General features: G+C 39.9%; 1 protein-coding gene across 1 annotated transcript in view; it reads right to left on the bottom strand.

Moving 5' to 3' along the window:
• ZSWIM6 (zinc finger SWIM-type containing 6) overlaps window positions 1–15101 on the bottom strand; it is a 194602-nt gene extending 179501 nt beyond the window's left edge. Inside the window, exon 1 of the mRNA XM_051991102.1 lies at window positions 14254–15101. Coding sequence (XP_051847062.1) covers window positions 14254–15004 — 751 coding nt within the window. The 5' untranslated portion in view covers window positions 15005–15101. The remainder of the gene's footprint in view (window positions 1–14253) is intronic.
• Window positions 15102–16051: the final 950 nt, after the last annotated feature.

Raw genomic sequence — 16051 nt, 5'->3', positions numbered from 1 at the left:
TAACCAACCCTTTAACAACAATTTCAGAATCTTACCTGAAAATTATGTTATGCTAACTGATCTGTAATCTACACCCTCCATTTTTCTCTTTCCTTTTTTGGATAACTGGGACCTTTGTTCTATTTGAATTCTGTGGCTCTTTCCCATTCTCCAGACTACTTTTTCAATGGAAGTGTCTGAACTGTCACATCAAACAGTTTCTTAATGACATTAAAAATGAAAAAACAGTCTGGCAGAGTATTATAGGCTGTTCTTACTCCAAATCCAATCTCCAATACATAACAATCGAGGGATCATGGACAGAAATTCTAACCTTTCAGTTGCCATTAGAATATAGATGAACTGCCATTTGGGTTGTTGGAGGACATTTCCAAATAAGAAATCATAGGTAAGGAAATAAAGGTAACAATAATAACAATAATTGCATAAGGTTTTACTGTTTACAGAGTATTTTCCTTCAATAAATTATATTTAATTGATTAAAATGTGACTGTTAGCATAAGACTAGCTAAACAGTGTCCTGGGCAGTAGGGAAAGAAGATGAGCTCAGTATGCTGAGTTTAAGTTGTCTATTAGACATCTTATTCCAGATATCTGAAAGAAAGTTGAAGATTGAAGGGTGGAGTTCAGCAGACAGAATAGGCAAAGTTGAGAATCATCAGCATAAAGATGATAATAATTCATGGAAGCAGATGAGATCACCAAGAGAATAGTAGCAGAGGAGAAGGCAGAACCCTATGGGACATCTATGGATCCAGCAAGGAGCCTGAGAAATTAGACTAAGAAAAGAAGAGCAAGAGACTGAAAAGGGAGAAGGAGAAGCAGGAGAGTCACATGCCAAAAATCTAGAGAGGAGGGTTTTGAGAAGAAGGTGACTGACAATGTGAAAGGGTAGAAAGAGGTTAAGAAGAATAAGAATTTAGTGGATTTGGAAATCAGGAGATCACTGGTGGCTTTGGAGAGAGTTTCAGTGAACAATGTAGTTAGAAGCTGTATGGTTAAGAAGCTCTATTGTAAACAACCATCTCAAAAGTTTAACCACAAAGGCAGAAAACATACGAAATATTAGCAGGGATGAAGGAGCAAGGGAAGATTATGAAAATAGGGCCTTTTTGTAGACAGTGGAGACAATTAAAGGGAGGAAATGGGGGAGGAGAGAGGGGAGTAGGGAGATTGATGAGAGGAAGCAGGAGTAGGGACAGCTTGTGGAAGGCAGACACCTCTTCATGTGATTGAAGGGTGACCAAAGAGATGGTGGCAGAAACCACATTAAGAAGAACGATCTTATGGTGAATGGCATAAATTTTTTGTCAGCTGCAAGGGTCAGAGAAGGACAAGCCATAGGAGGTTTGAGAAGGAATGAAAAGTTCTGGAAAAGTTTCTGGGGAGAGTATAGGGTAATAATCTAGTTAAGGCGGGGAGGAGGTGCAGGAAGGTTTGCTTAGCAGCCAGAAGGGCCCATCAAGAGAAAGTGCACTCAGCAAGAACAGTGGAGCCACTTTCTCCACCTTCACTCGACAGCATATACACAACAGTAAAGATGTCAGTGGGGAGAGCCATGCAATCAGCCATGTGATAAGGAAGCCAGGAACTCCAGGGGAAGTTGAACTGGCTCAACAAGGGGTCCAGATGGAAAAAAGAGAGGTCAGTGCAGGGATAATGCCCTGGGAGAACGAGGGGTCAAAGAATTGGGGGTTACTGATGTGAACATAGAGTGGGGTTCAGTGAGGAAAACAGAGGAAAAGGTAGAAAATCACTGGGTCATCATCACATTAGGGGAATTCAAAAATTCTTTAACAGAAAGGTAGTGCATTTAAGGGCAATGGCCAAGATTGAGGCTTTGGCCATCTCTCTATGTGGCTGAGGTAATAACACAAGGGGATAGGTCACAGCAAATAAGCAAGCTGAAAAACTGAGTGGTTGGGACATGAGAGAGCCAAGATGTCTACTGAAGTCCCCTACTATCCATATACCAAACTTGAGGAAGAAAAAGACCTATATGTCTATAGACAGTTGCCAGGATTTTGATTGAGTTGTAGATATGAATTGCATGAACCTTAAAGGAAATAAAGTTACTAAGTGATGGAGATATGAAGAGAACCTGGAAGTATTACAATTCCCTTATCTCTGATCCTGAGCCAAATCAGCACTGGAAAGGGTCGTCAGAGGCTATTCATCAAGGGAATGCTGGCTGCTTAGAAAATAGAAGAGAAGAAAAGATTTAGGATAAAAGGAAGCTTGTTGACTATGGAAAAGGGATTCCAGAGAGCATAATAGAAGGGATAGGGTAGTATTTGGTTGAAACTTTGGTGTTAGAAGGTTGAGGGAAAAGGAAATAAGCAATTGGCTAGTGGGGAATGGGGAATGCAGTTCTGATGATAACCTACTATAACTAGATATGGGTAACTTGGATATGTAGATTATGACCAAGTATGAGAATATTTGTCATTGAAAAGGAAATACCAGTTTTTTTCCCAGAGAAGGCTAGACATCGGGCAAGAGACAAACTCAACAATGAGATGGAAAGCACAGTTAATGGAAGGCCTGGTTCATTTCACTTCCATTCAAAGACTGAAGATTAGGAAGAAGACAAATAGCAGAAAATAGAAGTCAAAACCTAAGAAGCAAGAAAGATGATCCAAGGTTAAAGAGAAGATGACTCCTCCTATCAAAAGTTCTTCATATCTTGAGAGTGAGATCAGGCTAGCAGCAAGAGATGGAAGAGATGCATACAGATGGAAGTTGTACAGAAGGCCCTAACAGTCTTCCCTAAGTTTTTGCTGGCAAGGGCAACAAAAGAAGGAAGCCCCACAATCTGAAGTATCCCTCCTTTTCTCCTGGATTTCCTAATTTTTTATGTCCTTAATGCTATAGTATACAAATAGCAGGGAATAAATTTGTTGAGTTAACTAAAAATGTTTCAAAATTAAAGTCCATAATTTCAGCAAATAATGATTAAATTGGATCACAGAATCCTAGAATGTAGGACTAGAAGAGTCTTGGTAAACTACTTCATTTTAAAAGTGACTTGCCCAAGATAATTGGATTATAGATCTAGAGTTATTAGGAACCTCAAAGCCCAACTAGTCCAACTTTGTCAGTATTTTTGCAGATGGACAGAGGATTTATTAGGTATTTAGTATATGTAAGACATTATATGTGAGCAAGCAAGACAATCCCTGCCCTCATGGAGTATATTCTAATGATATAAGACAACATATAGAGGAGAAATGGAAAGGTGGGGGAAGAAGTACAAGAGTGGTTACATGGTGTGGAAGTGGTTGACAAGTGACCTCAAGGCTTGATTCCCAGAAAAACAAGGCAAAACTTTAACTACCTGAACCAAAATATCCAGGAGCAGAGTATGAGATTAGGGACAAGGGTTTCAGGAGGGAACGGAAGTAGAGGGAAATGAGGAGGATGGCCAGAATCAAGACAGCATGGTGTAGGAATAGCCAGGAAATGACTAGCTATCTGTTTCTAGGCATGATAAACTCATTTATGAAAACTAGGAATAAAGGGATAAAGTCCAGAGTTGCAAGAGGGGTAGAATGTAGCAGAATGTAGGCATAATGAGTAATATGATGGCCAAGATGAGAAAAGTGAGATGAAATCACTTGCCAGAGGTCACACAGCAAGTGTGAGGGATAGGGCATGAATTCAGGTCCTCTGACTCCAGAGACAACGCTCCTTCCATTATATTGTTTCCAATGATAACTTTCAAATAGGTCCATGCCATCTTACTACAGGATGGATCAACTTAGGTTTGGATCTCTAACTCTTAAGAGAAGATATCACAAGATGTGGAATATTATGGATACAAAAACTGAAGGACTTTTGTTCGATATTTTAAAAACTTAACTTTATGAAATTTGCCAACATCCCCATAATATCTCACCTCATGCCACTGTGGCCTCATGCCAGTTTGATCCAGGGCCAGGCTAAAAATAAATCCTGGAGTAGCAACTAAAATACACAGATCTTTTTGACCCCAGTTGTGTTTCCTTGAGATTGGAATAAATAAAAGGAAGGAAAGTCAATATGCATTAACAATGTAGATTCCTGACCTTTTTTCCCCTCTGAACGTAAAACAAGTGATAAAAGCCTCCCTCTTCTGTCCTTAAATTTCAATCTATGTTCAATCACTAAATCCTTAGATTGACTCTGAGTCCAAAGTTGTAACTAAAATCTTTTTTATAACATTTTTTATTAAAGCTTTTTATTTTCATAACATATGCATGGATACTATTTCAACAAGGATCCTTGCAAAATCTTGTGTTACAAATTTCCCCCCTTTTCCCACTTCCTTTCCTAGATGGCAAGCAATCCATTATATGTTAAACATCTTAAAAAATATCCGTAGAATTAAAATCTTGATGAGATTTAGCAAATGTCTTTGAAGCTGAAGATATCAGAAGATATCATGTGATTGAAGAAAATATGTATATACACTCAGTATGTGTCTGTGTATTATACATAGAATGTAAAATTTGAAGTGTTTAAGAAGTTGAAAGTTAATATAAAATTTTTAGCTAAGAAAATAAATGGGCAAAATAAGGTACTGTGCATTCTATCTCAAGCATGCCATGCCAACTTTCATGTCCATGCTTTCACAAAGGCTGACTTGCACCTAGCAATGCCTTCCCTCTTTCCCCACTATACTTTTAGAATCCCGAGTTTCCTTCTAAGCTCAGATCAAATGCCACCTCCTTACATGAAGCCTTTTATGCTCCTCCATCCCAAAATAATTGCCTAGTGTTTATTGTTGCCTCCCCACACATAAAATAAATAAAACTTCTTAAGGAATCTTGTCCAGTTGTTTCAGTCATATCTGATTCACCATAACATCATTTGAGATTTTCATGGCAATGACATTAGAATGATTTGCCATTTCCTTCAACTCATTTTACAAATAAAGAAACTAAAGCAAAAAAAATTTAATAGACTTGCCCAGGGTCACATAGCTAATGAGTGTATGAGGCTGAATTTAAACTTAGTTCTTCCTGATGTTGTCTGGCACTCTATCCACTGTATCACCCAAATTAGTTGCCCATTTTCTAAGCAGAGATTTTCATTTTTCAAATTTTATCCCTGAGTATCTTTGGTAGGCTAATGCCCAGTAAAAGCTTCATAAATGCTTGTTAATTCAGTCATTATCTATATTTTAGTGACATGAAAAAGTGATGGAATTTGCAATAGCATCAAACTTATTTTCCCCATTTACAGCCAACTTCTCGGGTAAGAGATTGAGTCTGGTATTAAGAGATCCTACCAAGAAGAATGACCTAAGCTGGTGCAAGGGCAGGCAGCTGCATATATGGCGTTACATAAACTCATACAACTGTCCATAAGAGTTCAGGTTACTGTCACTCATCATTTTACTAATAAAATCCAGTATGTCCTAAGTGACTGCGAGAAGGGAATAAAAATGTAAAGCTTGCTTCTACAGAATCATTGTAGGTATTATTTTCCATATAATTTTCCCACATTAGAGGTCAGACACCAATTAACAATGAAAAATGTTTTATGTAAACAGACAGATTGTTAAATAAAGCAGGACAAGAAGGCAAGTCACCTGAATTTTCAGCACATTAATTCATTAAATGAGTTTTTGATTTATCTTATCAACTTTAGTCTACTAGCTAGGGTTTACATTTAATGACAGGTTCTGCTGCATTCTCCCAATTAATGTCAGACTCTCAGCTACTGCACAGATACCACTAGAACCTTCCAAAACTGTCAAATGTACTCATATGCAACAAGAAGTGTTACAACAGCTCTTCAAATATAGTAAGCACTTAAATGTTTTTATTCAGTCATAATTTTTTAAATGGTAAATTTTTAAAAGGGCTGACAACTCAAATTCACAACTTAATTCACTATAACAATGCTTTCACAGACACATACGAATATATCTAATTTAGCTTGCAAATAGGACCAACTCCAAGTTAAAAAACAAACAAACCAAAAATCAAGGAAGTTTTTACATAAAAATAACAGATCAGGTTCAAATTTTACACCCATTCGAAAAACTGTTAATGATTCCAAAGATAAAAATTCTTCATCAAATGCCAAATGAAATACAATTTGAGTCAACAGCTATAATTAGATATCCTAAAACTATTAGATAAAGCAAAGAAAAAGCAAGCACACAGAGCTATATATTAGAAGATTTAGAAGTGATCCCCACTAAACATAAAACCATGATAAAATGACACAGGAAAAGAAAAATAGAGGTAAGACAGGTCATTTAGGCTACCGGGCCAAATAAATCAGTATATCAAAACACATACACAAAATAAGTCAATAACAGAATGAATCAATAGAAGATAATAAAACTACATATACAAAATCCAAATAAAGTAGTGAAAAGTGTCATAAAAACAGGTCCTAAAAAAACCTACTAGACAACATTCAAACAGCCAACTGGATTCCAAGCAGTCATAATCCTTATTTGATCTAGTTCATGATACTTTCCAAAAATAAATGTGTTTACATATACATATACAAATAAGTAATATTTATCTTATTGTTCAGTCATGCTTAGGCTCCTCATTATTTCATTTGGAGTTTTCTTGGCAGAGATACTGGAATGGCTTACCATTTCCTTCTCGAATTCATTTTACAGATGAGCAAACTGAGGCAAAAAGAAGTAATTTGCCCTGAATCATACAACTAATGTGCTTAAGGCTGAATTTGAACTCAAGATTTTCCTGACTCCAGATCTTCTGTTTTATCCACTGTGCCACCTAGCTATACCAATATAGATCTACATTTATGTTTATACATATATCAAAACATATATATTACCACATATGTGTATTACTAGACTATATCCAAGTAATTTTGTATATTATTCATGTGTGTATAAAATGCACATAAAGATTATAAATTGCACAGGCTACAAAATTCATACCTACTTTTAAGTTGAAAAGTGCAGGGTTTTAAAAAGGCTGTAAATGGGGAAAAGAAGTTTGATGCTATTGCAAATTCCACCCTTTTTCATGTCACTAAAATATAGATAATGACGGAATTAACAAATTCAAAACACAATTTGAAAATTTATGGCTGAAATAAAAAAAACCTCTGCTAAATAGATATAAAACCATGAGATAAAGCAAAATACAAATAGACTTCAAGAACTATTTTTGTTTGGAGTTTATTCCAGTAAAATGTTAATTAATCCATAGAAGTCAGACTGATTTTTTAAATTACCATCACTTACACTGACCTGAAATTAATTTTAAAATAAGTAAAAACGTAAAAATCTATTTCCTCAAAATCAGTTGTTTTCCTTACAATTTCTCTTATGCTAGAGTTATGAACACAATGAGCAGTGAAAAATGCTTTATTAGAAAGAGACAGATTATTAGATAAATTAAGACAAGAAGGTAAGTTACCTTTTCAGCACACTGATTTGTTAAATGAGTTTGAGTTATCAAATCAAATTAGAACAAAATTATCCTTAAAATCATGTTTTTACGCTAGTATGTATGTTAGTACTGTTATTTAAACAATTTTTAGCATACTACTAAAATGTCAACCATAAGTACTTTATATTTTATAATTTAAAAATTTAGAAAAATCCTCCTAACACTTAATCCAATGTTGTAATCAAGGGTTTAGTTACACTGGAATCCTAAGATTATCTAATACTTCTACAGGAATAATAATCATAGACATCTTCTTAGATTTCAATATACTTCTTTAAAAAGAAATGGGACATGTATACTTATACAGAGATCATTACAATTTGATCAGATTATCTTAAAAATTAGTATGATTTGGTTAAATCACTATCCCTTCCTAATTATTTCCAAAAAATCAAATATCTGGGGGGAATAAGGGAAATTCAGCTACTGAAACAACTAGGTAACACCCCAAAACAATCCTAAGAACAAAACTTTTATTAAAAATTAGATATCCATATGACTATTGTTAAAACTTAATCCAAAAATTATTAAACTATAAACACTTTAAATAACATTTATGAGAGTGAGGATTTAGTCAATCTATGCTTTCTTTATAAAAGAAATCTTAAATACAAAGAACTAAAAAGATATGTCCAAAACACATTTCTAGCAGAAAATAGAGTTCTCTATATGACTGCAATACCAGTGTTTTAATTTCATCTACTTTTTAAAAAATTTACTATGAGGAGTTCTTCTCACTAAACTTAAAATTTTAAGTATCAGTTTACAAAAAAGGAATACATACCTGATATCTTCTTTGAGCAACCCATTCGACACTGATGAATCAAGGCAAATGTAGATTCTTTAGCATTTAAAAGCTAAATTTATTCCCTCTGTTTCTCATTCTAAGATTGATAATGAGATGTTTATGTCAAAAACCTTAAAAGTAGAAAAACTAAGTTCTTCTGTAAATTATTTTTCCAATAGCCCAAAGATTAAAAGTTAAATCAGTTTCAAGTTATCTTTCAAATTTCCACAATATAAATTTCTAAAAATGATACTGACTTTTCATCACCTACTTTTTTGGGGAGGGAAAGAGGGAGGCGGGGAAGGGGGAGAAGGAGTAAACTTTCTTGGCTTCTCCAGGGTAGTAAAAGTAAGCAGAATTCAAGGTCAAAAACCCAATTCAAGTCCAATACATACTCTCTAAAATCTTGTTCTCATTCACTGGTTCTGATGAGAATTCACTTACTATAAAAAACTTCTGAGAAATAAAAAGGTCCAAGATTTCTTTTTCCTTTTTATTCTTCTCTTAATTCTTAACTATACTAGATGGTCTGGTGGTATAAATTTATTTAAACAAAAAAAAGTATTTCTACAAGTATTGGAAAATCCAATCTTTATATAACCAATAGACCAGGATCAAGAAAGGGGGGTTGGGAGGAGGGGGGCAGGGAGAGGAAAAGAGAAAAGACTACACCATCATTTCTTAGCCTGCCGGATCTACTCAATGAAAATACTGTCAATGCTTTTAATCTCTTATTCCCCAGCTAAATTCTTTATGTCTGAGTTTTGCTGCTAGACTACTAGTTTCTTTCTAAAGGAAATATTTGGAATTAGACTGTTAACTGATTTAACTGTTGTCAACTGAATTATGCTTGTCAAGGAAGGAGATAGTCCCCAGGAAATAAATTTATTAAAATAAGTATAGACATCCTTACAGGTTCTCTTAATCAAAACAAATAATCAGAATGTCTATGTCCAACAATTATCAAATAAAGAAAAATATATATGTACTTTAACAATTTCAACACTCACTTTTTGAATACCAAACATGCTGATATTTCAAAAAGATAACAAAGCCTCACACCTCCAAAAGGGATGAAATTCAAAGCACAGTGCACTTGGCTTGTAGATCAACTTGATGTCAAAATCCTCAGGGTAGTCTTTTCTTCCTCATACCAAATGTGTGCATGTGTGCTATTAATACATACACCAAATATGGCAAGAAATTAAGATATTCGAAAGAGCATAAATATACGTTTAATACAGATTTTAAATTCTAGATTTTTACTGAAAATTAAACTTTCTAAAAAACCTTTTTGACTAGTAAAAAATAACTTTGTCTGAAAAGGTAAAAGTGACATCCTGTCCTCAAGAAGATCACAATCTAAAGAGGGAGACAACCAGCAAACATATAAACAAATTACATATGGGACAAATAGAAATAATTTAAAGAAAGAAGGCACAAGAATTAAGAGAGATTGGGAAAGGCTTCTAAAGAATATGAGATTTTAGTTGGAACCTGAAGGAAACCCACAAAGCAGAAATGAAGAGGGAGAATATTTCAGGCATGAGATAGCCAGACAAAATGCCTGGAGCCAAAACATGGAGGTATTGTGGTGCTGGAACAGCAAGTGAATCAATGTCTCTTAATCCTAGAGTACATGGTAACTAATATTCTCAATCTCCTCTACCCCACCCCCAAAGCAATGAAAATACAAGTTTAATTAATTTTATAATTTAGTATTCTTCTATGTCATCCACAACAGACCACTTTATTACTCATTAAAATACAAAGTGTGTGTCAAAATAACTAATAATGCTATTTGCAGAATATAGTCATTTTGAGGTTAATGTTAAGTCAGTAAAAAAAGGACACATTTACTTAAGTACTTTTAGAATCAAATCTTCTTACAAAAGTGTCCAGCCTATAAGAGAACCATATCTTAAATTTTAACGACTTAGAGGTATTGTCTGTTTCAGTTCATTAGCTAGTTGGCAATTAAGTACCCAAAGCATATAAAAGCTAAATGACCTATCTGCCCAGGGTCACATAGTTAGTGAGCTGGGTTCATACTATACATCTCCCAGATTTCCAACACTCCCTCCTAGCACTACCCTGTCTCTACTTAAAAGACTGTCAAGTAAATAACTCCCCTTAAAGATTGATGTTCTTCCTTCTCTTCTGGAGGAAAAAAAGGAGTGTTTAAGGCCACAAACTCTGGTTTGCAGCTTAACCATAATCTGTCTGTGATCAGATACAAATTAAAACTGTGATTTTTGAAGAAGATGGATCTATACTTTCTGAGGAAGAAGAGAAACAGGGTTTATTCAGATTTTTAACTTTTCTACTTCAGTCATTTAATGGCATTCATCATGAGGTCCATGTCAAAAAGCCTTCAAAATAGCATTTAATAAATTGATATCTCTACAATTTAAGGCTTATCTAGATTTTAGGTATGTTACACCAACTCAAAGAAGGAAGATGCTATTTTCCCCTAAACTACAAGTAAGGAAATACTGGTCTTCCCAATTCAATGCTCTCTCCAACTTAAAAATAAGGGGTGGTATCTGTTGTTGTTGTTTTAAGCAATCTAGCCCTTTTCAACTACTTTTCCATAATGGCTGATGAACTTTTTTGCTTTAAGTAGTACATAACTGATAATACAAAATGCAAAAGAAGAATTTTTTTATTAAGTTAAATTCATGAAAAAATTGATCATAAATTCATATGACAATGGAATTTCTTATGTGACTAATTTCAATTCAACATACCAAAGATAATTTTCTTTTATATAAAAAATTAATCACTCAATTCCTACAATTCAGTGGAATTCTTCCTTATCTATATATCTCCCATTGTGTAACCGGATTAAAAATCCAGAAAAATTCTATCAACATTCCTTCACATAACTTAAAATTTCTGATTTAGTCACCAGTATGACATAAATGTTTTTACAATTTAATTATAATCCAATTTAAATTTTTATCTAAAATGGTTTTATCTTTATCTCTTCAAATAAAAGAATTAAACTCCTTAAATTGATTTTGAAATTGAAAGTGAAAACAAATTCTACAAAAGAAACACTCATCTTTGACAAATATTCCTTGTTTATTATACATGTTTAAACACCAGCCAAACTGTAATTTAAATTGAATTCTATCAGTAACTTACACCCAAAGTCATCACAAGTTTGTATTTCACACTGCCAACTCTGAAGATGTGTAGTAGCCCAAGATCTCCAACATGACTAGCACAACAAGTAATACAACTTAGAAGTTAAGGAAATTGGCACAGCTCAGAAGAAGAAAAAGAATATTTTACACAATTTGTATAGTACTTGTTTGGTATGTATTAAGTATTCCAGAGGTGCTGGTCAACACTTCAGCAGTATTAAATGCATAACATTTCTTCACATCTACTGTTGCCAAAATCACTCAATGGCCCCCTCCCCTTTTGAGACTACACAAAAAAGTTACTATTTTCTTTTACAACTATTCACCAAGGCCTCTTTCCACTGCTGAAAGCAGGCAAAGCCCACGCTGTGTGTCTGTCTCCTACAGAAGATTGCATCTTTTATTTATCGCCCCTTGGCTTTATTTTCACAGTGAATTCCTTGCTTAAATGCAATCAGCCAAGAAACCCTCCCTATGTGCACTCCTGTCATTCCTCATTGCTTGCAAGCAGAGTCAAGCACAGGCAAAAAAAAAAAAAAAAAAAAAAAAAAAAAAAAAAAAAAAAAAAAAAAAAAAAAAAAAAGCCCTCAACATTGCCAACCAAGACTTAAAAAAAAAAAAGAAAAGAAAAGAAAAGAAAAACGAGCTTCCCTGCCACCCTCGGGAAGCCATAGATGTACTTCAACCTTTTCAAATTGGCAGAAAATAGGTACAAAATAAAATCTGAGACAACCTTAACTAATAAAGAGAAGCTAGATAACCTCAAACGCCAAAGGCAGAAGATTCCGTATTTGAGAATAAGGCAACATGGGAGGCAGTCAGTGGAAAATAAATGGTCAAGCAGAAATTAACATTACATTACATTAGAATTCAAATTAATTACTATATAGCTTACAGGATATAAAAACAAAACTTAATTTTCTTGGTGTGAAAGAAATTAAATACCATAAAAAAGAAAAAGTTATACTCCAAAGAAAGGGTAAAAACTGCAACCTTATTCAGATTTCCTTTGATAGCCATTAGCCTCTATCATTTCATATAATCAATGACAAAAGAAGGGGGGAAAGTATTATTTAGGAGAGGGGAGGGTAGGATTTCAATTATAAAATTGCTTGCTTCAGTACAATTTCCTCTGTTCACAGAACAGAAACTGAACTGGATAGGAGGGAAGAGGAGATTGGGGGTGGAGAAGGGAACAGAGAAAAAAAGCTTTTCTCAAATCCAGAGTTTAAAAGGGTCTCCCAGGGACTGTCAGAGAAAGAGGTTGTGTAGCTTTAAATCACAAGCCCTTCTGCCTTTGTCAAATCTCTCCTATTTTACAAGCACTGAAAAGAAATAAAGAGACGCTTTTGTTTGCTTTCCCCATTTCGAAGGGTGACAGAAAACTGAAAAGGACACAAACATGAAAAAGAGAACAAAGTGTCAGATGCCCCTCCTCATCCTCCCTCCAGAGGAATTGCCCCACTGCCATGGTGCCACGGAAGATGCGCAGTGGGCAAATATAACCAAAGGGGGTTGGACCACAGAGCAAGAAGGGAAGAAACTGGAGCGTCCAGAGAAATCTGTCCAGGGACAAGGCTGGGCTCAAAGTGGGGAGGAGGAGAAATCCGTGCTCACCACCAGGTCTCCAACGCGCACCAATAAAAATATAATCTGACCACCTATCTCAAACAAAAACAGAGGAGAGAAAACACACACACACACACACACACACACACACACACACAATAAAAGAAACAGCCATTTGAAACATGAAATCCAAAAGGAAATCTTCGGACCTGTTTATTTACGGGACACACACTCTAATTAATTCAGGGGCTTTTAAACTGAAAGAGAGAAGATCTCTGGAAGAGAGTGAAAGAAGAGAGACAGCAGGAAGAGTCTGGAGAGTAGGGTGGGGGAAACTCGCCCCCTCCTCACCCTCTTTTCTGAGCTGCCGGTTCTGGAGAAGAGAGAAATAGTTAAATCCCAGGGCAACTGGCGGAGCCTCCGCCTTTTCTCTCCGCAGCAGCCCCGGAGCCATCCATCCATCCCCTCGGCTCACCCGCGGCAGCCCCGGGGAGGACCATCAGCTCCAGAGCAAGGAAATGTATTCCCCCTCCCCTCAAATCACTGGGGGGAAGAAGAACGGGGGAGGGGAAGGAGGGGGAGCAGGAGAGGGAGAAGAGAAAGAAAGAGAGAGGACAGCAGCGGCAGCCGCCCCGGGATCAGCCTGCTCGCTGCATTGTCTGCTGCAGATTGAACTCCCCCCCAACACACACATACACACACACACTCACTCACTCTCACTCACTCACTCACACCTCGCACAGAGGGTACCTACAAAAAGGCTTTGTCCAGTTACCCGCACACACACACCTAAAAAAATTAAATAAAAGCTCTCTTCGGGGAATAGAGAGAGAAGGAAAAAAAAGAAAAAACAACACCTACCCACCCCTTCTAGTGGGTCTCTTCTTGCTGATTCATTTCCCACTCGTGTTGCCCCGATCTTGGAGAAAACAGAGGAGATGGTGTGTGTGCATGAAGGGAAGAGGTCTGGAGTTGGGGTGAGGGGTTGGAGAGAAGAGTGGAAAAGAGAAGGAAAAGAGGAAGTGCAATCGTTCCATTATCGTCCGAATTCATTCGCGGGGACTAGATAGATGGCCGGTAGAGACCAGGCTGGGATGGGGGGCGCCCGCAAGAGAAGGGGGCTGGGGAAGAGACCAGCAGACGGAGAAGGCAAGAAGAGGGGGGAGGGGGGAGGCACGCGAACCCGATGCTGAGGGCGGGGGTGCAAAGGGGCAGAGGAGGGCGGCGGGGGGACGCACGGACCGGCGGGCGAACGAACCGACGGGCAGACGGACGAACGGGGAGTGAATGGCATATTTGTCCTGTGACTCACCGACTTGCAGGACGTTATCGACGCAGCCGCTCTCCAGCAGCGCGATGCCCCGGCGGAAAGGCAGCCGGGTCTCGTCGCCGCTGTCCCCGGCTCCGCCGGCCCCCACAGCCGCCCCGGCGGCGGCGGCGGCGGCAGCGGCGGCGGCGGCGGCGGCGGCAGCGGCGGACGAGTTGGACGAGGAGGACGAGGAGACGCTGCCGCCGCCGCCGCCGCCTCCGCCGCCGCTCTCATCTCCGCCGCCGCCGCCGGCGCCGCCCCCGGTGTTGAAGGACGAGTACATGCAGATCTCCCGCTCGCTGCGAGGGAAGGACCAGTAGACGATCCGGCGCTGTACGGGCTCTGGGATCCGCTCAAAGCGCTCCTCCACCCGCTGGAACGGCCACTTCTCGGCCACCTTACGCGCCGCGATGTCCAGCAGCGACTCCGGGCTCTGGGTCTTCCCGAGCGGTAACAACCCCAGCGCTGAGCCACCCCCACACACAGCCGCGTTGCTCGCTCGCTGGCCCGGCCGGCAGGCGGAGTTGTAGCCGCTACTCCCACTACCGCCGCCGCTGCTGCCGCCGCCGCCGCCGCTACTGCCCCCACCTCCACTGCCTCCGGGCCGGCAGCAGAGCCGTTTCGCTGGAGGAGGCTGCTGTCCGCGCTCCGCCATGACCGCGCAGCTTCTAACCCCACAGCGGAAGTGCCGGGACCCTATAAACGGCACGAGGAAGCGCGACACGCACACGCCGCCGCGACGCCACGCCGCCATCTAGGGCTAGTCGCTCCTTGTAGGGGCAGAGGAGGCGGAGTCTTCCCCGCGAGAAGGAGGGAGCCGGGGAAAGAGGGGCGGGATGAGTGTAAGGGGACTTAAGGGAAGAAGGTGTGGCTTATGCAAATCACCGGGCCGAAACATAAATAGAGCGAGCCATGGACCCCCCCAGAGGGGGGCGTCGGCTGCGGCGGCGTCGATTGCTCCGGCGGCGCGGGTTGGTAGTTGGAGTGGGTTGGTAGAATGTCAACCTGCTGTGACGTAGGAGGGCGGGGGTTCGGGCGGGGTTCCCGCGGGAAGGGGCGGGGCCCGAGGTCGTGGGTGTGTTCGTTCTCCCACTTGCCTTAGCTCCCCCGCCCCCAACCTCGAATGCACAACCTCTTTTTGATGTCAAACAAGTGCAGACGCGCCTCGAGGGCAGGGGGAGGGAAGAGGAGAGGTTAGGAAGAACGAGAAGGGAAAGAAGGGGGAGGAAGGAAACAAGGAGAACGGGAATAAAAGGGGGGCGGGGGGGTCCGGTAGAAAATGAAGGGCGGAGCCTTTGGGTTGGGTCCCACCCCCGCTTCCAGAGACTGCCGGCCCCGGGAAAAGCCTCTGGGCGGAGGAGGCGCTTTCAAAACAAAGAAATGCGGAGAGGAGCCCCGGGGAGGGGGGGCGGCGGTGCGCCCGTTTCCCCTCCAGAGCCAGCAGCTGGGAGCTCCCCCGCCCCTTCCTCCACCCTGGGCAGTGAAGCAAGAAGGGAAGGGGAAAGGGGCGGGAGGCTGCGGGGTCGCTTTTTCTCCTTTGGGCTTCCAGACGGTGCGGCGCGCTCTGGAATGGGGGAAGTGAGCTCGGCCACGCAAGGCCGACTCCGGCTCCCGGCTCCTATATGGGTCCCGGGGCACTTATATCTATCTCTCTGTTCCCGTGCGGCGCTGGAGAAAGAGCGGAGGAAGGCGACTGGCAGGAATCGGGACTGGCGAGCTGGCTGCGAGTCAAGTACCCATAAAATCTGCAAAGCTCTTAAAAAGCCAGTCCCAGTGCCAGGTCAGCGCGGAGTCGAGTGTC

The sequence above is a fragment of the Antechinus flavipes genome, chromosome 1 (genome assembly GCF_016432865.1).
Source record: "Antechinus flavipes isolate AdamAnt ecotype Samford, QLD, Australia chromosome 1, AdamAnt_v2, whole genome shotgun sequence".
Classification (NCBI taxonomy): domain Eukaryota; kingdom Metazoa; phylum Chordata; class Mammalia; order Dasyuromorphia; family Dasyuridae; genus Antechinus; species Antechinus flavipes.
Note: the sequence above shows the minus strand (reverse complement) of the source record. Positions and strands in the feature narration are given on the sequence as shown.